The sequence below is a fragment of the Uloborus diversus genome, chromosome 8, assembly GCF_026930045.1.
Source record: "Uloborus diversus isolate 005 chromosome 8, Udiv.v.3.1, whole genome shotgun sequence".
NCBI lineage: Eukaryota > Metazoa > Arthropoda > Arachnida > Araneae > Uloboridae > Uloborus > Uloborus diversus.
Genome location: NC_072738.1, coordinates 43,391,007 through 43,412,249, shown reverse-complemented (window position 1 = coordinate 43,412,249; position 21,243 = coordinate 43,391,007). Strand labels below are relative to the sequence as shown.

Here is a 21,243-nt window from a genome sequence, read left to right as displayed (position 1 = left end):
GAGCAAACGCAAACTAAAAGTTCTTTGCTCGGCCTTGACTATCGCGGACAAGTTGAAACATTTCATTCTCGGCATGGGGGAAAAAAGAAAATGATTCGGATGGATTTAGTTTGCGTTTCTAGTTGATGTTTTAATGACGGAAGGAGTAAAAGCGCGGAAGCGTGAGATCTTTGAACGGGCAGGCAAGTTGATTCTCATTTTAATTTCAGTGATTTAAATGATGAAAGCTCGTTTTGAATCAACATAAGATTCAAAATGGTAAATATCGAAAAATTCGATTATACTTCTGATTTTGTTATCTCGTTTTGAAATGTGAAATTCTGAAACAATTCTTTATCGAACAAACGTGATCAGTTTCCGGTCTGTTATCAAAGAAATGGATACCGATTTCGCATCTAAAAAGGAAAGATTACTATTTCCAAATACGCCGATTTTTTGGAGAGAAGCTTCATACTTCCGAGAAGATTGTCAAATTATAACGAGAAAACAAGCCATAAAAGTTCACGAATTAAAGAATATAAGCAAACGAACAGATACGAAAGAAAATTCTACTTTAAATAGTTTGTCATTTGCAGAGAAGGTTTTTGATGAAGCTGTTAGTTATTATGAAAACCGAGTAAATCCGGTAAAATATTCTAACTGTGTTGAGAAAACAAACGACAGTGGCGAAAGAATCTCTTCTGAAGCACTTGACAGAAAAAGAGTGTCATTTTCTCGAGACTTTGTTGAACTTACAGAAAAATACTTTGGAAAAGAAGGAAATTCAGTTCCTAACCAAACGCAAAAAAGTTCGCCATTTGAATCAAACAAAAAAATTGATCAACCGAATCATCGCAGGAAGAAGCCTGAACTGCCCTGGAAACAACGCAATCGCACATTTAGACGGAAAACTGGTATAATTTTCTCTAGAAATCGTTCTGAATTTCTCCGAAAGCGTTTATGTTTTGAGAATACCAATAATTTAGATTCATCGAGGAAGAATTCTGAACGAGACAGTCACGCTGGACATAGCTCAGAATCATCGAACAAGAATTTTGAATCTGACGACAGTAAATCAGAGATGTCTTTAAACGTAAAGAACGAAATTCCAACTGCTCGCAAGCCGCCGATAAAGGCAATTTTGGATATTTTAGAAATCGGTTATCCAGAAAATAATAAAGTTCAGAATAGCAATGAAAATGTTCAAACGACGGCGTTGCAATCTGATTCGGATGGAACGGATTTGCTGTGCATTCAGGTGTCATCGGGCGAACAGTTCTGCAAAAAATTCCAGCTTTCTCAAAAAGAACTGCTAAGACTCAAACGAGATTTTCCTAGATTGGCTTTACTCATCCCGGAACCAAGTAGATCAACAAAGGTTGAGTACCGCGCGGAAATCGTCTTGGAGTTCTTGAGGTATGCATTTAACTTATTTATTCTCTTGCTTCGAAAGTATGCGTTGAACTCTGTGATTGAATACATACAATATTTTTTTTTCCAAAAGTTAAAAATAAAAATGTTGAAATTTAGCCCTTGCAATGTGGTATCCTCTTGCCCTATATCCGCAATTTGGTGGCACAACCAGGTGTGTGCACATCAATTTTGAGGCCGGTCATAAATGACTCTTACGGGTCTCCCTCCATATTGTTTACCTCTACTACGTTTCAACAAAATTTCACCCCTTATTAAAAAATCTCTAGCTCTTTCAGGCTCGAGCCCGGGCCAACAGGTGTCCCTTCTTCTCTCCCCCCCCCCCTATGCACGCCCCTGGCCACAACCAGACCTTTCCTTGATGTTTTGATTTACCTATGAGTTATCATAATGAAATGCCTACATGATTCAGTTAAATTTTATGCTTTTCAATCAATTTCTTAATTTAGTTTTCTGAGTATCTAAGTTATAAAGGAAAATTTAGAATCGTGGACAATTGAGAAGGTATGTGTGGAAGGGAGGGGGGGGGGGGGGAGGGGAGCAGTTGGGATAATATTAAAATGCTACACTTTTTAAATATCAAGATTTGAAATGTTGAATTAAAATAGTGTACAATTTTTCTTCCCTTATCATCTGCCATTTCACCAAGGGATGCGACAATTAATCGACAGTAATCTGCCCCAGAATCAACTCATTTGCCAATTTTGCTGTTTCACCGACTGGGGAAATGTTTTAAAGTCATTTTTAATTATTTTAAGTATTCTTTGAACAAGATAAAGATCAATAATTTTTTTAACTCACAATAAAGAAAATTGTTTCCAATATAGGTACTTTAATATTCATTTTTAACTAGTTGCCATTATTTTTGCGTTTGTAAACAGGGGTCGAAGCAGACCCGAATTGGCCTCTTCACAAAATTCCGCATCGTAAAAGCGGCCCCATTCATAGAATTCCACATCTTAAAAGCGGGCCCTTTCACAAAATTCCACATCATTAAATCGGCTCCGTCGCAAAATTTCCACATTTAATATAACATAAGATCGTTCGGCACAGGTTTTTTTTTTTTTTTTTTTTACCGGGAAGCTTTCTATATACTTAATATTTCAGCTGCATGTGAAACATATTCGCAATATTTGGTCATTCACAACATAAGAACCGGACAAGATGCTTAAGTGTAGGTTAGTTAGATTTTTGAAATGTTTAACCTGGACACGAGAAAGATTATGAGGTGCACCTAGGTGGTTATAAATGACACAAGCAGATAAATTTTAAACATTTTAAAATCTTAAATGTTAATACTTATCAAAGTGTTTCTTCTTACTGAAGTGAATTATAACATATAATTCACTTTAGTGAGAAGAAACACTTTGAGTGGGAATAAAAGTTGGGACAATATTTCATTCGCTGGGACTTTTTTAGAGTTTTTTTTTTTTTTTTGGTTTTAATCTTGTAAAAATTCTCGAAAGCAAATCGGATATTAGTTAAACAAATTAATGTTTCAAATACAAAAGTAATTATCCTAAATAATAATTCACAGTAAATTATTTTCAGACTTTTTTGGTCATCTATAATCAATCTTTTTCCGGAATGTGAAGTAAACCCACCGCGATTTTGCGTGAAAACCGAGACATCTGGCAAGCCTATTAAGTGCCTAAGTTTATAAGAGTAAAGCAGAATTGGATGTTTATTTAACTACAAACTAATGAAATTAACGCAAAATGTGCTGTAAATCGTTTCTTTTTTTTTTGGGAGGGGGGGGGGGGGGAATTATTTTAAATGTTTTTTTTTTCGTAAAAATGAAACAATTTAGATTTAAAATTTCACCTTATTGCATTGCCTTGAACGCTAAAGTGCTAGAAGTTCGAGTATTTCAATTAAATTGTGGGTTCATAAGAATTTTTATGCTACTAGTTAAAATCTGGGGCGAATACAGACTACCACGTTGGGGGAGGTCGTGCTGAAGAATGCCTCCCTCCACCCCCTACGAATGAACCTACGGGTTTGGGTGCGAAAAATTTCTGAAACTGCTCGGGTGTCAACAAAAAGCAAAGTATACCAGGAATAATGCACCTAATATGGAAAAAAGTTACTGATTAAATTTGTAAGAAATGAAAAAAAAAAGTAGTTTTTCAAAATGTTTAAGATTTTTTTGATGAATTAAAAAGATAACTGCAATTGTTTGCATTTCATTCAAAGATTTTTTGAACACAATAATGGATGCTTAATAGTGTCGATGGTTCAAGAGGGGGGAGGGGGGGGGGTCATTACCCCCGTGACCCTTCTCTTGCCACTGGTTAAAATCCAGATCTAATTGTCTTGCGTAGTCGCCATGTTTGGTTATTTCCAAGATGGAATTTGGATTACCATTATTTTATTGAAAATCCAAATTTTTATCCTTCAAATTTTATCTTCAGAATATTTTATCCTAATTGCTTAAGACGCTAATGTGCTAAAATCTGATTATTTCATCTAAATTGTAGTTTTTAAGAAAATTTTTAATTATTTATAATTACTTTTATTATACTTTTATGCTGCAAATTCTAAAATTTATGATCTTAAATTTTTAATGTAGTCACCATGCTTAGTCATTCGCAAGATGGAAGTAGACTATGCTATTATCTGCCTAAGTTTCCAAAAGCATAATTAGATGCTGCTCCGGTTTTGAGCTACCCGCTTCTCCTGGTCGGAGGCGTCCATGTCCTACACACACGCACGTTCACACACATACCCTCACACACGCCTACGTGCATACACACAGGTCTACGCACACACACAACTATGCACACGTAACCGCCCAGGAGGAGAGGCAGGCTTGGGGGGGGGGGAGGGGACATGAGCCGTTTTTAGAAACAATAACTCCAATGAGTAGGGTCCTGTCTCAGTTCGTGATTGCGAAAAACATAATTTGAATTCAAAATTTCAGAATTCAAATCAATTTTCTTTTTTAGTTAGTTTTTTGAAAAGTGCAATTCTATCTGCACAATTTCATTCATACCTCATTGCTTTGGAGGCTTTGCTATGAATCCAAAGAAACGTGCTTTCGCGTCACCTCCCCCACTGCCGCCCTCTGACCGGATAGATGCGTCGGACGCTTGATTAGCAAGAAAACGAAACTAGAAGCGAAGATGGAGGTTTGTCGATCTGTTGAGCGCGTCATGTTATGCGCATGCGCGAATTTATAGGTCGGATCTCGAAATCGGTGTTCTACTCAACAAAACTTGGTGACAGTGGTGGCCACTAAGATTTTTAGGTCTAGTAGCCACTGGCCACTTAGAAAATTCTTGAGTCTTGACCTTTATAATAAAAGCGCTCTTTCAACCTTGAAGACTTCAGCCGATTTATTTTGCTTTAATGCAAGGGTGAATCCAAAAATTTTTGAAGGAGGGGGCGATTGATTTCGTCATCTTAACATCAGGGACACGGGGTGCCCCTATGCAAAATTTTAAAAGGTAGACTCTGTTTTTTTCCTCATGGTTCAGTAGGATATTTTCACCATGGAAACCGATTTCAGTACAGATTATAGCTATTAAAATTTTATATTTTTTATAACTTATTCATTAATGGCTGGAGAAGAATTGTTTTTACATTTTTGCAAAGAAAAAAGTACTAAAACAGGGTGGCGACAGATCAGGGAAAAGTCAGGGAACTTTATTAATCAGGGAAATATCAGGGAATTTTGAAAAAATCAGGGAAAATTGATTTTATGAAGAATTTTTTTTTTTTTTTTTGCTTTACAAAATTAAGTACTCTAATTCCCTATGCATTTTCCGCCAATTATCTGTTCCAAAAAAAAAGTAAAATTAATGAGGTGCGATTATACACTGCCGCTCATTAATATGCATCTTTTTTCCTCAAAGTATCCTCGTCAAAGTATTGAATCTTACTTATTAACCACAGGATGAGCTTCCTAAGATTGCTTGTGTGTCTGTTAGGTTGTTTATTTTACGTAGCTTAAAATTTCCTTTTACGCTTTCAATGCTACGTAAAATAAACAACCATATAGGCAAAGAAGAAGCCTTCATTAATGCCTTAGCTCCTTTGCCTTTATTCCATTGTCTCGAAGTAATTAGCGTATTGTAATCAAGATTTCAAGAAGATATCTTTGGTTTTTGAATAATACTATAAAAGCTTAAAAGTTTTTACTTCTTCGCGTTTTTAATTTAATTTTTAAAATTGAACTTTCAATAAAAAAAACTTTGTTTTTTGCCGTTATAATATTTGTTGTCACCAGGTTATAAAGGTTTTCTTTTCTTCAGACTTATGTGATTCTTTAATTTTATAACCAAGTTGTATTCTTCTTTTATATATTTTGAAATTAACTAATTGCTTTTTTTTTCTTTTTCTTGCATTTCAAAGTTGTTTGTTACAAAACAATATAAGATTTTCTTTCGTTACATACTGAAATCATTTGAAATCAGGGTTGGCTTTTTGCCGGCAGAAACTGGTTTTGCCCTGCCAGTGGCAGAAACTGGTTATAACCGGTAAAAACCGGCAGAAACTGGCAAAAACTAGAAAACGTTTTTAATAGCTCTAGTAATTACTTAATGACAGGCAATTAAGTAAAATGAAAAATATAACTCCATTTCGTCATTGCAAAAACTTAGTACAATAGTTATTTAATAATTAGTGTAAAAATATGTTAAATAACAAGACTGACATTTCCAGAGCAAAGTAAAATTTATCACTGTTGAAATTGCTATGTGTTAGAAATTTTAGCCTTGTAATGTTGTAAGTAACAAATTTTTCAGTTCGTTGTTTATAGTTATTTTGTTTGCATTTAATATAAAGTGTAATATATATATCAAATGTTTAAATAAATACAGATTTGTTTTATTTCATTAAACTCTAAAATTCAAGAACTTTTTATTTTACATTTAATATAACTGAATAAAGCTGTTCTTAAAGAGCTTAATCAAGCAGTTACTGATAATCATTTACTCGCCTATGTGCTCCATCCAAAGTATTTGGGAGTATATTTATCATGTAATCAAGAAGAAAGTGCCCGCACTTTACTCACAAATATTAACCCTGATTATGTACCTTATACCATTGCTTTACAAAACAAATTGGCCCCTTTTCCTAAAACTTATATTTCCAATCACGTTGTAACAACTACTCCAAATACCGCATGGTGGTCCAGTTTTAAAAAATGTGCTATAGATGAAAGTTTTGTGAATTTTGCTTGTTCTTTGAGGATAATGCTAGCTAGTTCTGCTGGGATTGAAAGAATCTTCTCAAATTTCTCTGTTTGCACAACAAATTGGGAAATTGGTTAGGTTTAGAAACAGCGTCAAAACTTTTATTTTGTTACAGGCTGCTGCAGTGTGAAAATGTAAAATTTGATTTTGAATGGTGAGTGTTGTAAATAAATTGTATTTGAGTAATAATTTAATATTTTTCTTATACATTTTCTATTGTAGGTCAGGAATTGCATTTATGTCATTTTTTGAGTTTAAACTTTCTGCCATAAATGTGGCAGAAAGGGGTTTTTGCCATGCCGGTTTTAACCGGTTTCTACCAGTGGTTTTTACCGCCTCGGCAGAAACCTGCCAACCCTGTTTGAAATAGAGTTAACTTGTGTACTTAAGTAAATATCTTTTATTTTTTTATCGTTAAAATGCTGTATTCATTCATTCAAACTTATGTTCTTGATTAGAGAAAAACTTCCTATGAATGGATGTCAAATGATTTCATCAGTTTTGCATAAATATGTCAATTAGTTATATAAGAATAACTACATTACTTCTATTCTTTCACTATTGCTTGCTATTCTTGCAACTATTATTATACTGTTTGAAAACTTAGTTCAAAAAAATTTCAATTATTTTTCAGTTCATAAGCATACTATCATAAATACGCATATGTTTTAAGAGTAATTTTAATAGTTTCTTAAAATTCTTATGCTAAGTTTTTTTTTTTTAATTTTCTATAATCTTTCCACGTAGAAAAATTTAATATACTGTTTTGTAGGTCCCCCCCCCAAAAAAAAAATTGACTTAATATGTTTTTTTAAACCATTTTATTAAAAAAGTAGCATCTTTTTAAAATATATCTTTAGTTCAAAAACTTTACACAACTTAAAACGTTTAAATTACTGCATTTTATACAAACATACAATGGATTTCAAGTAGAGCCAAGAAAGAAAACCATTATCATTGGTAACGTAAATCAGGGAAATTTGGTGAACTCAATCAGGGAAAAGTCAGGGAACTTTTTTTCGCAGTTCTTGTCGCCACCCTGTAAAAGCAAGAAAGTTCTATTTCCTAGGTGTGTGTGTGGGGGGGGGGTGAGCACCCACTTGCATCTCCCCCCCTCATTTGGACACCTATGGTCTGGGGAACACTATTTTGTTAAATAAGTTTTTAATTCGACAAATTTCTGATTACACAAATGCTTACACCTTAAACGCTGTCTGCAAATGATGTCACACTTCAAGGGGGGGGGGGGATTCATGAAGTTGTGAGAGTTTGTAACGAGGGGGAAAGAGGGGTAGCAAGAAGTGTGACAAAAGGCTGTTTTTTTAATAATATGATTGATCATAAAAAATAGCTTGACATAATATAAAAAGCAGGAGGTAAGTCTAGGGTCGTCCGATTTTTTTTACCCCCGGAAAAAGCTGACTGAATACTATGTTGATTCTTATGATTATATGTTAATTATTTAAAGAACATTTTCAAAAGGTGAATATTTGACATATATTAGTGTATACACAACTGTATGAATGCTTTAAGTGAAAATGGGGAAGAAAGAATAGAAGCTCTTATAATGGTAAGATGTTTGTATAAAAAAATGAATTATTGATATTGTCTTATATTGCATTAAATAACAATTAATAAAACATGTATGTACTGTAAATAATGTCTTCATTTATCTCATAGTAGTTTCATTGCCAATTAATGCATTTACAAAAATTAACATCAGATGAAAAGTCATGAAATTTTTGAGTCCATAATCAAGAGTGATAAAATGAACTAACAAGTTGGTGTTCGGAAAGAAAATGTTATAGTGTGGCCCTGATAAGTTGAAACTTCACCTTAACAATGATTACTTCTTTTTGAAAAGTTCAGTGAAAAAGGGACATATTATTGCTGCACGGATTTGAGTTGGGTTACTTTTGCAACCCTACTCAACTTGTCAATTACCCTTCCCTATTACCCAAAAGGGGAATCAACATTATCAAGGTCAAGTTTCAACTATCAAAGACACACATTATACATTGAAATGAAACCTGCACTAGTTAAGATATGAATGTACATTTAAAGTTGATCTCTTTTACTTTGGTTTAAGTTTTAACTTCAAGTATATGATTTCACTTTTGGTTTGGTATGTAAAGCACACTTAACTAGATACCACAAGAAGCTATGGTTTTTAAAAAGTAAATATAGATTTAAAGTGAAAAATTGAATCTTTTAAAATTAGGACAAATATTTTAGTAAAAAAATACAATGATACAGACATTTATTTTTTTTCATTAGATTGCAGTATAAAATCAAATGTGAGGTTATTTGTTTTTAATCAATAAATTTGTTAGTGTTATTAATTTTCAAATATTTATTTTATACCATGAGGAATAAATCCTGTAAAATAAATCTGTATACAGATAATAAAATAAGATTTGTGTGTGTGTCGCGCTCCCCCAAGGACAGATTCAGAAATTTTTCAAGGAGGGGCGGTCGATTTTTTAACTTACCTAAGTATTTAATTGAAACATGCTTGGGAGCGGGTGGCACAACGTTTTCATCTACCGAAGGAAGTCTCCATACTCCTTTTTCATAACATCGCCAAAAATCGTCTGATATTGTATCTTTTAAGCTCCAACTCTGAAACATATCCGAGAAGGATATTTGAATTCGAACCCCATTTCTTTCCTTTACGTCGTCAAATATGGCCTGCATTTGCGTTTTAAGACTACAATTCGGAAAATTTGCCGGTGCGGTGTCCCTTAAAGGAGGGGCGATCGTCCTCATCGCTCCTCCCTTGTATCCGTCCTTGCGCGTCCCAGAAAAAAAAGGCAAGGCCTAGAAATGTGAAATTTTGTTTTCAGGGTCAGCACATATTCGTGCTTTTCATTGAACTTTACTCAGTGCCTGTAGGAGTCTGCACAAGGGGAGAAGGGACACTTGTTGGGCGAACCTGAAGCGGGCTCAAAATTTTTAAAATGAGGGAGGAAATATATGTAGGGACAAACAGACCCGACGAGAGGCCATGTTAGCCTAGTCAGAAACTAGGGGCTCGGGTCTGGGGGGGGGGGGCGACACTGACAGTAAAAAAAAGAAGGAAAAGAACGAAAAAAATGAAAGGATGAAAGAAAAAAAGGGAAACTCCGAACAAGGAAAACGTAAAGATAAAGTAAAATTTACTCTATTGGTATTTACTGTTAAGACACTTAGAATTAGTTGTTTTCTAGAAAGCAGTTTTGATTTTTTTTTCTTTTTTTCCACTTTTTTTTCTTTTTTTTTCCTATTTTCATTTCTTTTTCTTTTTATGGGGGACGGAAGGGGCCCGTCGACATAACTGACTAGGGGCCCGCCATAGCTCTCTGCGGCCCTGGGGACAAACAATATGAAGGGGGGTGGGGCGTAAAAGTCATTTGTGACGAACCCCAAAATTCTTGTGCACGCCCCCTTCTGTATGCATACTTGATTTCGTGTGTTCAGTTCTTGATTTCGAAATTTACCCAACAGATAAACTTTTCTGGCAAACATTAGAAGTAGGTAAATAGTGTTAATGTATAATCATACAGATTTGATGAGTGTTCTGCTTTGTAAATGTACGTCTTTATTTTTATTTATATACAGTCAAGCACGCTTATTGGAATATCGGTTAAAAGAACATTCCGCTTAATGTACTACATTTTCAATGTACCAAACCGTTGATTATTTTAATCCCGTTTAATGGAATATCCCGCTTATTGGAATACTTTTTCGTAGAAAATTGGCTATTCCATTTAGCGGGCGCCACTCTATTTGCTACAGCATCAACTTGGTTGTCATTTGATTTTTAATTTGCAACATTTCTTTTTCAGATACATGTGCGGCATATCGAACAGCTGGACGAAACTAATTCCGGACTGGAGAACTGCTGTCGAAATGTTAGCCCTCGCGAAAACATATCATCTGAAACACTTGCGTAATTCCATTGTTGCCTACTTTAATGATAACTTCATTCAGGAAGAAAATGCTGAGGAAGTGTTTAAACTGTCGCACCATCTTCAAGTCTCAGAAGTTCTTACCCTGGTCAAAGAGTTTTTGGGGGAGTTGGGGTACTCTTTCACAGAATTGGAAAATGACGCCGTAGAACTTAAAAAGATTCGAAAAACTTGTGTGGTGTCGACGTTTTTCCACGAGGAGCCGCTAGTGTTCACATTTCCTTTGCACAAAATGCAGGATAGCATCGCTAGCGTATTTCCCAAAGATGTGGAGAACAAAATAAAGTTTGAATCATTTGATGGCCATTACGAAATCAGTGGCATTCAGTTGAAATTCCTGCCTACGGACAAGGACATTGAGTTGGACATCTTTTGCGATTTGTCAAACGAAAGTGAAGGCGCAAAATGGGAAGAACACTGTGAAAAAAAGCTTGATTCGGCGGTGGTTATTGAATTCCGGAAAAAGCTTTCGGTGAAACCCAGGCAAACAGCAGTAATAAATGTTACCATCGAGGATTTACAACCGCGTTTCACTTACTCCGGGAAGGAAACTCAGATTGAAGAAATATCTGAATATGGAACATTCGTCGTAACACCTTCTAGTAATTGGAAGGTACATGCTGATTATAAAATATTTTTTGTCGAAAAAATATTGTATTTTGCAAAGAAATAATCCCCCCCCCCTTTTTTTTTTGAAAAATTTCGAAGGTATGTGATGGCAATTAAGTTTGAATTATGTTTGCTTATATTTAGTGATATAGTTTTAAAATTCTTTTTTTTACAAATGGCATCAACGGTAATTTAACTTTCTTCAAGGCAAAAATCCTTTATTTAAGATTACTTTAAATTGAGCTATCAATTACTTTAAATTGAGCTATCAATACTGTTCAAATAACGCTTAGATTGTGGTGCTTTGAAAAGCAATTATCTTCCTTTTGGGCAAGAAGCAATCACTTTGTTACAGCGGAAATGAGTTGTTAAATCTTAAGCACTTTTTTGCTTAGTTACCGTTAAACAATGTCCAAGTACAGTTTCAGTATTTTGTCTTAAAATTACCTATTAATCGAAAAATAAAAATTTTAATTTCGGTTTCATTTTGCAAAAGCAAGCTGTTGTAACTATTGATGAAATAGAAAGTGCTCTTTTTTTTCCGAAATGCTGTTTGCTCTTGTAATGACATAATTCAAATTTAATTGAGAAGTTTTTGCTGTGCATAAACACTGATTTTCTATAAGAGTCAAGGACGACTTAAAATTATTCATCAAACGTATAAAACAATCAGAGCTAAAGTGGATCAAGTCCATCTTGACTTAATCTACTTTAGCTCTGAATGCCTCTTTTATGAAAGTAGCATTTCGTTGGCAAAATTCACTACGCTCAAAGCGAAAGTCGATTTAGTGGAAATGGACTCGATACTTAGCTCTTGCTTTTTAAATAACGAAGGAAAGATAGTTGAAAAAAAAAAGTTTCTGTGAAAGTGTTCTTCATTTTTCGTTCAAAAATCCATTCGTAGGGATACAACTAGAATAAAAAAAAATCTGTCTTGTTACGTAGTGCTATTCGAAAGTTCGAGACAGGCAGATGATACAATTATGTGTCTATAAAAATAATGAAAGCAAATGTTTTCGCAGTTGTTCGTCTTTGAGATTCATCTATTGCATGAAAAGATGCAAATCTTCACATCTGCTGCTCCTCAATTATTCCTGACGCATAGGACGTATTTGAACACGTTTTTATTCTCTCACTCTTGCATTTGTTGGCACTATGCAGGTGCTAGTTGAATCATCTGGACTTAAGTATTTGTTGTCATAATTGGAAATCAAGGACAAATTATTCACCTTTTTGTCATGTTAAACTCTGAACAAATGAGGAATACCTCTGAACAAAAATAGAGAAATATTTTTCTGATGCCAAAAAAAAAAAAAATTCATTGATGATTTGTTGAAAATTTTTTGCAAGCAGTGGTGAAATTACGTTTTTACAAAATACAGTAGAACCTAGGAAAACTGAAAAAATAATCATTCATCATTGCTACCTATTTATTGATTTTTTTTTTTATTTGCGTTTTCGTGTTTGCTTTGTGTTTATCTATTTGCACTCTAGCTTGACCACGGAGAGATGGCGGATACCTTGAAGAAGCAGAAACATAACTTATTTAAATCTGCCAGAAAGCGCCGTGAAATAGAGGTGTGTTTCAGCCGATCCTCCGCTTCAAGGTCATCCGCCATCTCTCCGTAGTCAAGCATGGCTGCCCACTTCATTTACTCAACTCTACTTAAAAGTTGCTCACTTTTTTTTTTTTTTTGTTGTATCAAAATGCCTACATGTTGTTTATTTGATCTTAACTTGTGCTAAATGGTTTAAGAAAACTATTATGCTTTTCACGCGAACTCTATCATCTTTGAAAAAATGGGGTCGTTTCCAAAATTTTAAAAGTTTTTTTTTTTTTTTTTCTGAAAGAGCATGCTTAAAAACATAGAATCTGACCATTTTTTAAATAATTTCTTTAAGTTTAATAGTTTTAAAAAAATACTTAAATCTGTGCTCTTTCATCGCTTAACGCTTCTTCCGATGACATCACAAATGATGAAATGCCATTCAGTGTTGCGCCATTTTCACGGTCCAAAATATTTACTTCGCATCTTTACTCACGTGTATTGGCAACGATATTGTTGATAGCAAGCGTAGAGCGCAATTGTAATTCGCTTCTTGATTATCATAACGTGGAAATACGGTAGAAAGATGAGTCAAAGAGCATCATTTATGACGTCATAAGGACCTCGCCTTGTTTGAAGAATCGGACATTAAAAAAAAAAAAAAAATAAAAAATAACTGTTGGGAAAATGAAAGAATTTTCTGTGCCCATGTTTCCCCCCCCCCCCCCTTATTCTATCATTTTCAGTGATTAAAAGTACTACTTTTGACTGAAGGAAACAATCCCACTTTTAGGGAACATACCACATCATGCAGGGCTGCCAGCGCTTGGGTTTCCAAGATTTTAAGACCTTATATCTCGATAATGGAGCACAAGGGCAAATAACTTATGCATCCAAAAAAAAAAAAAAATCTCAATATACTTTTTAGATTTCGGTATTTTTTTTTCATTATTACACCTTTCGTGTCGTGACAAGAAATAATCATTGAGAGATAAGCTTTAGGATTTATTCTCATATTTCAGTATCATCTTTTTTTATTTTATCAATTTTAAGATTAATAATCGGCCAATTAAAAAAATATGACAAAAAATTGAATTTGTTTGGGATAATCAGTTCTAGGGTCTTGAGTCTTAAGAGTCCAATCTGGGGGTTATGCGAAAAAACCTAACGGCAGTCTTGACATCTTGTACTACATAAATGATAGGTATCCAAGCGAAGATAGCAAGAGCCAGTTTTCGTTACGTTTCTTTTTTTATTTTAAATAACTGCCTGTTGTTTTAATTTGCCTGTTTTGTTTCAACTAAAATGTTATTTTCATTTAAAATCTTAGCATTCTACTTAATATTTCCGGTGAACAAACTTATTGTAATAGCTACTTTATTTCAATTCTTCAATGTAGCTAGAACTGTGGTTATGAACCTGTTTTTTCAGGTTACGGTACGATACACATTTCATAACTTTTACACGCACAATTAGATATTTGTGAAAATTAAATGTAGTAGTTTTACCTGGCCGATGTAAAATCAGTTAGTTGACTTGGTTGATGTACTTTGTTAAAAATAGTGTACCAATAATAATTTTTCATGAAAAGTAGTTCCTATTGAAATCATTGCAATGTGAAAGTGAATATACAGATTGCTAATCAACATAATGTACATTTTAAAAAGGCTACTACAAAAGTATGACTATGAAAATACCCAATGTTGTGCCAAAAAAAAAAGTATGTGCCGGTTAGTTTGGGTTAAATCTAGAACCATAGCAAAACGAAATGTGCACTGGTTCAGTCATGTAAATAAAAAATTTAGTAATTGAGGGGCTCGGGGCAAGAATGTGATTTGCCACATGATGCAAATTTTTCAGTAGGCCGATTTCAACTTAGTAAGTTTTTTTTAAAGGTAACTGTTTTTTTCAATACTAAAACCAGATATGTTGTTTTCCAAATGACATAATCCATTGTCATGTTTATTTCAATTTTAGTTATGAGAAACAAAAATTTTGATCGAAAAGTCATTCCTTGTGGCTTATCACATTTCTGCCCTGAGCCCTTCAATTATGTGTGTATGCTTCCTCAATGTCATTCTATTTTAGAACTCAACCTAGAACTAATGTCTACCTTACAGTGCTGGCCAAATTATTAGACTAAGACTATTTTAAAAGCAAATTCTTTATTGATTACATAACTATAGGCACATTAACGAACAGTGAAATAATTATCTAACATTTAGTATGTTAGTCCCTTGTTCTTGATGAACATTTTAAGTCTTTTTGGCATACTTTTCACAAGGTTTACACCATTTCTTAACTTTTTAAAAAAAGAAGGAAAAAATTGCTTATACTCAGTATTATATATACTCACATACTCACTAATTACCTAAAACTAACTAATTATAACAGAACACACTAATAAAAAGAACTAGTGAACTGTTTAAGCTGATTGAGGTTATGTTCCTGGTAGGTAGATAAAGAACGTAAACAAAGCAGACACTGCTGCTACCTTCGAACATTAAATTATGCTAAAATAATGTAATAATCAGTGTACAGTATGTACTGTACTTTAACAGTAAAATAAATAGTATTTTAGTACAAATAGTGTACAAAAAAACTCTTTAGTCTAATAATTTGGCTATCACTGTATTTACTAGAGACGTACCGAGTACTCGGTAACTACTCGGTACTCGGCATACTCGGCCAATTTGCCGAGTACTCGGTACTCGGCCAAATTTTGATCAGATACTCGGCCAATACCGAGTAGTTGCAAAAAATTGAATATTGTCCAAGACAGATGTTAAAATTTATAAAAAAGTGCAAGCATATTTAATATTCTGCAATCATTTTACAAGTCAATTTTAAATTTTGAGAATAATGAAGTTTTTAATGCTTTAATGGAATAAATCTTTATTTTAATGTCCCCAAAGTTAATAAAACTTATTTATTAAAAATTGTGCAAAAAAAGTTAAGTATAGAAAATATGAAATTTTTACATAAAAAATAGATTTTTGCTACAAACAAAAATTAGTTATAAGAAATATAAAAATTCCTTTGCTTAAAAAAAGGGAAATAAAACAACGTTAAAAGCATAGTGCAGGAACATTGCAGACACATGTTTTGGCGTTACAGGAAATTCCTTTTCCAATGCACAAAATGTGAGCTTGTAGATTTAAAGGCATCCGACAAAAGTCGGACTTTTTTGTCGAATGTCTTAACATTCTTTAGCTCACATTTTATGCACTGATAAAGACGTTCCTTCTAACGCAGAAACACATGTGTGCAGTGTTCCTGCACATTTGCTTTTAAAAATTATTTATGTTTGGCGGACTAGAACTAAAATAGATTGGTATAGTTTGTCTTAATTCCAACTTGATCAATCATACCTTTTATTTATTTATATTTAATTTTAAAAATATTTTTTTTGTAAAATTTGTGACGTAAACAAAATTTTTTAAATAATGCGAAATTAAATTTCAGCAGGAATTTAGTTTTAAAAACTTTTATATGGACAAAGAGGTCTATACAACTATTCCAATAAGTTCAAAATTGATCACGTGTGTGTCAGTGGTTCTTCTTAAAACATAATTGGTACTTGTTAACTCGGCCGAGCGGTGAAATGCCGAGTACTCGGTAACTCGGTACTCGGCCGAGTAGTGAAAGGCCGAGTACTCGGTACTCGGCTACTCGGCCAAAGTGCTACTCGGTACGTCTCTAGTATTTACAAATATGTAATATCGTTACGTCTTTTTACACTAGTAGTCTTGGAACAGCTTTTCGATGATATTTCTTGACAATTTGTGTATGTGCTTCCTGTACTTCAGTGAAAATAGTTACATCATATCATTCTATTTTAGAACTTTACCTAGAACTACTGTCTACCTTATTTACAAATGTATAATATCGTACTGTCTTTTTACACTGATGAAGAAACCCTCTTGTAGCCTTGAAACAATTTTTCGATGTTATTTCTTGACAATTGTGTGTGTATTTTTCAGTGACTGGTTACATCATGTCATTCATTCTATTTCAGAACTTTACCTAGAACTGTCTACCTTATTTACAAACATGTAATATGCTGTCTTTTTGAACTGATGAAGAAGTCCACTTGCAGCCTTGAAATAGCTTTTTGATGTAATTTCTTGACCGTGTATGAGTGCTTGATTTACTTAAAAAATCCTATACAATTTATTCATATCATCTTAGTGTTTATAGTTAATTTGTTCATTTTATATATTTTCGATTTTAAACTACATGACGTATTTGTATCTTGTTGTATGAACTTTTGTTCCACACATTCCTTTTTGTTCTAAAAATGGAGTACCATTGGTAAAATACGAGAATTCGAATATTCTACTAAGGAATTTATTATGGAATTAAGTTTGACGAAGTTTCAACATATGACAGTCTTAACGTAATATTAAAAACGAACGTTTCTTAATGTAAAGGGTAATTGGTTGAATGAAATTGGTTTTAGCTGAAGAAAAAACTTCCTATATGAGTTTTTAACGTCTCTCAGAGTTATTGATGGACTTCGAAAGAATCTGGCTGTATTTTTGTGAATGATGTGATAGTATGAAGAATTTTGTGCATTGATATGAAAAGTGTAAATTATAAGAATGCTGGAAGTGTCTTTTTCTGTTTGTTGATTCTAAAGTTTTTTTTTAAGTGACTCGGATTATGTTGACTTTTTGCATTGACTGTGATTATATTAGTTTTTGAAGTGTTAGAATGCGTTTTTACCCTTAAATGCATTTTTTTTTTTTGAATACGTTATTTGGCTTTAAACTTCTGTTCAAATCACGAGAAAAATACTTAAAAATATATCATAGTTTAACTTAGAGATGGTTTATGGTTAAACAACTTTTGTCAACATCGGCCTGTAACAGAAAAAACAACGAATAATTTATCATCAACTGTCCCAAAACATTGATAAATATTGTAAAAATGCGTTACTATTTAAATAGTATTGAAATTTATTCGTCAAAGTTAAAGAAGTAAGCAATATCAAGCACACTAAACTAAAGTCCTACATTTGCGAATTTCGAAAAAAATCTATTTTTGCTATCCATCAAATTGTTGCATTTGCAAGTTTAAAATTGATTTAATATCATCTCCAGTGAGTATTTTCTTGGTTATTGGCAACTACAGAGTTTCAATTCGTTCTTATAGTATTTTAGAAGACTAAATTAGTTATGTTGCTAAATAGCAGCAAAATGCAATTTTAAGGGTTAAAAAACGCTTGAAAAAAAATTACAATGGTTTTATGAGTTGGTAGATGCTTTTAATTTTTGCTGGGGAAATGGTTCTGGTTTTGAAGTAGGTATTTTGATGTGATGATTGTAAAGTTTTCTTTAGTGTGAATTTTGATGTGTGTAAATGGCAAAGGTTTCTTTGAGTTTTAATTTAGGGTTGTATGATGTGTTTTCCCCCCTTTGTGCTAAGCACAAGTGTGAGGAAGCTAATGTTTTGATTCGTTGTAAAGATGAATAGTTCAAAGTTGGTTCATAGTTACTCTGCCTTGCTGGATAAGAGTAAAAGTTCCTAACAAAATGACAGCGCGTGTTTTAAGCTCAAGTTCAGCTAACGCAAGAATTTGGGAACATCAGATAAGGGCCTTTAATATGAAAGGAGCAGTATAGTGCTTTGAAAGTACTTCTTCTAGCAGTCAGTATGGGTTTTTGAGAAAACGTGATGGTATTACTACAAATGAATTGAAAATGCTTTATCGTTAGAAACAGATTTATTTTCAGTTGAAGGAACAGGCTGAAAGAGAAGTGTAATTTGCTAAAGCTGGATGGTTAGTTATGAAACGTTTATTTTCGTAGTATCAGTGGTAACTGCTACGAAATTTTTTTCGAAAAGTATGAGTAAATGAGAGTTTTACTCAAGTTGGCTGAAGTGTAGGTATATGCTACACGTTGATAATTTTTGATTAACGCAGTGGCTTACTGTGTAACACTGCGTCAAAAACATGTAGTGTTTATTTTGCGGTTGCCTTATTTGCGACCTCTATGCTGTTTAAGTGAGAACCTTGAGGACTGAAGAATTACTTTTCATTATTTCTGTTTTTCTGATAACTAACAGATATTTTGATGGAAATGTATGTTGCTTTTTATTGATTTTATTCAAAAAGGTTGTGTAGTTGAGACTTTTTTGTCTTGTGCGCAACGAAGCTTCGGTGAAACTTTCAAAGTTTTCACCTTTGAAGCATGGTTGCATTTTCTACCTTTCTGTCCAATGGAATAGCTGAATGAGCTACCAAATGTAGTTAACGTTCAGCATGAATTACTACATGGTACTAACGCAAAGTGAAAAGAAGTTCTGCTCCGATATGATTTTCTATGATTATTTCACACTTAATACGACACCGCCTCAAGTCAAAAATTGTTGATTTTGAGTTATGTGCATGTTCTGGTGCATTTTTACTAGTTCTATTAAAATGCAAGACAGCTACAAACGAAAAAAATATTACCTTATTTTGAGACGTGTCAGTGTGCTACTATAAGAACTTAATAAGCTAAGGCGGATTACATTTTAATCGATTTTTCTCCAAAAGTAGTTTTTGCAGATGTGGCAGTGTTGTACTAGGTGTGCGATATAAGTGATGCATATTTTCGTTTTTTGGTGAGAGGCAAAATAGAAAAAGAATTTTTTCTAAAAAAAAAAATACATTTTTTGGGCAGAAAGGGTTAATCCTCCTTTTCAATTTAATTTACTTTGAGGAAGTTACTTTTCTGCTGGCAGCAACTTCCAGAAAGTTAAATATAAGTGGAAGAAATAATTGAGTGAAGTGAGTTAGTTCACTTTGAATTGAATGTTACTTGCTATGTACTGTCTGGCTTTCACCAGAAAAGCTCCCGCCGTCAAGTCTGAGCCCGTCTGCTGCCATAGAAACAGACTTCGTTCATTTTCTGCAAGGGTAGGCAGGAAGGCTTTTTAGCGCCATTTTGCCCTTTTCGTCTGCTCGCCTTTGTGCAGTCGTACAGGTTTTTCCAACATTAAGCTTCTCTTGGAAAAATAAGACTCACCTCGTTGCTTTGGCAGTAGACAGGCGGAGACATTTCGGCGGTGGCTTTTCTCGTGATAATCGGATAGTAGTTGCTGTAAAATTGCTATTATGTTTTTCTTGTGACATGTTTTGCTTTTGCAAATGGTGACTTACCGGTGTTTCTTCTCTTTCTATGTTTTGTATTTATGACTTCTAGTTACCGAATAGCTTTCGTCTCGGAAAATTTATTTCATGTGCAGTTGAGGAAAATTGGCCCATATTTGTAGAATGACTGTGGTCGAATCGGGGTAAATTTGAAGAAGTGGACGAAAATGTTTATGAATGGCAAAATGATAACCTTTGTTTCTGTCGTGCGCATTAACTAATTTAAAATTACTTGGGCCATTTTCGAATGAAAACTGAACCCTTATATTTTGAGTCACAAGAACTTTGTGTTGTAAAATGAAACAGTTTGTATCATTTCTAAAAAGCGTAGCAAATGTCGACCCTGAAGAAGTAGAAGAAAGTGGTTTATGAATGGCAAAAGTTTCACCTTTTTTTATTTAACTGTACAGTGTACACAGAGTTGTAGGAAGGGGGGTGATGCAACTTTTTACAGGATGTCATGGTTGATGAAGATAGTTTAGGCAAATTCTTTAACGTCGGCTTTAATTTAAAAAGCAGACGTTCCTCCCCCCCCCCCCCCTAACGTACAAAAAATGGGGTTCATAGTATTCGTCAGTGTCCCCGCCCTCCTCCATCAATTACAAACAACATTGCACTTGTACACTAATTTAATGTTACATGGGCCAAATTTGCTATGAAAGCTGCACACTTACTTGCATTCAGTATTTACAGGAACTTCAGTGTATTACAGTGCTGGTAAAAAAAAAAAAAAAAATGCATCACCCTCACATTTTAACAACAATGGGATTATGTGAGAAGTTTTGGTCGACCGATTAACAATGAATGTATGTGAAATTCTGCGAAACTTATGAAATAAACATTTAACAGCAGGAATCCGATAATTGTTTACGTAGATCGGGGCGGTTTCCGGGCCAAGGCAAACTGCTGACCCCATGCTCATTTTTCCATTTCTGATCCTGCGTGTGAGTTTAGAGGAAAAAAAAAAATTACTTAACCCCATCTCAATTTAAGTCTAATGGCAGGATAAAGGTTTATTGTTACTTACCAGTTTTACCCTATGGCATGGAGCAGAATCGTCCTGGAAAATGACGTTTGTAACTGAAGTAAAGTGATCCCGATTAGTATATATATATATATAGGAAGAAATTTCTCCTCCAAAATGCCAACATACACCTGAGCGTTTACTGTTCCTTGCACAAAGTGAAGCCAACCAACTCCTTGGTTAGAAATACATCCCCAAATAATCTGAAATACGGGATGCTTGACTGTGTGTTGAATGCAGTCGGGATGATATTCCTCTCTTCTACGGCGCGGGTGATGCATTTTTTTTTCTTTTACCACCACCACTGTAGAATGGTTATGCGTTTTGTTGATTTATTTCAGTGTTGCCCAACTTTTTTTACCCG

The 21,243-nt window shown here is 33.9% G+C and overlaps 1 protein-coding gene across 1 annotated transcript; it reads left to right on the top strand.

Annotated features, from left to right (window-relative positions):
* Positions 1 to 64: 64 nt before the first annotated feature.
* Positions 65 to 12,470, top strand: LOC129228245 (uncharacterized). Its single transcript, XM_054862913.1, has 2 exons — positions 65 to 1,395; positions 10,436 to 12,470. Exons 1-2 carry the CDS (start codon positions 377 to 379, stop codon positions 11,229 to 11,231), a joined length of 1,815 nt encoding a protein of 604 aa, XP_054718888.1. The 5' UTR covers positions 65 to 376; the 3' UTR covers positions 11,232 to 12,470.
* Positions 12,471 to 21,243: the final 8,773 nt, after the last annotated feature.

Bases quoted from the DNA above. Each gene is read 5' to 3' on its own strand.
- LOC129228245 (XM_054862913.1), top strand. From the start codon at position 377: ATGGATACCGATTTCGCATCTAAAAAGGAAAGATTACTATTTCCAAAT. The intron at 1,396-10,435 runs GTATGCATTTAA...TTTCTTTTTCAG, and splicing joins ATCGTCTTGGAGTTCTTGAG to ATACATGTGCGGCATATCGA.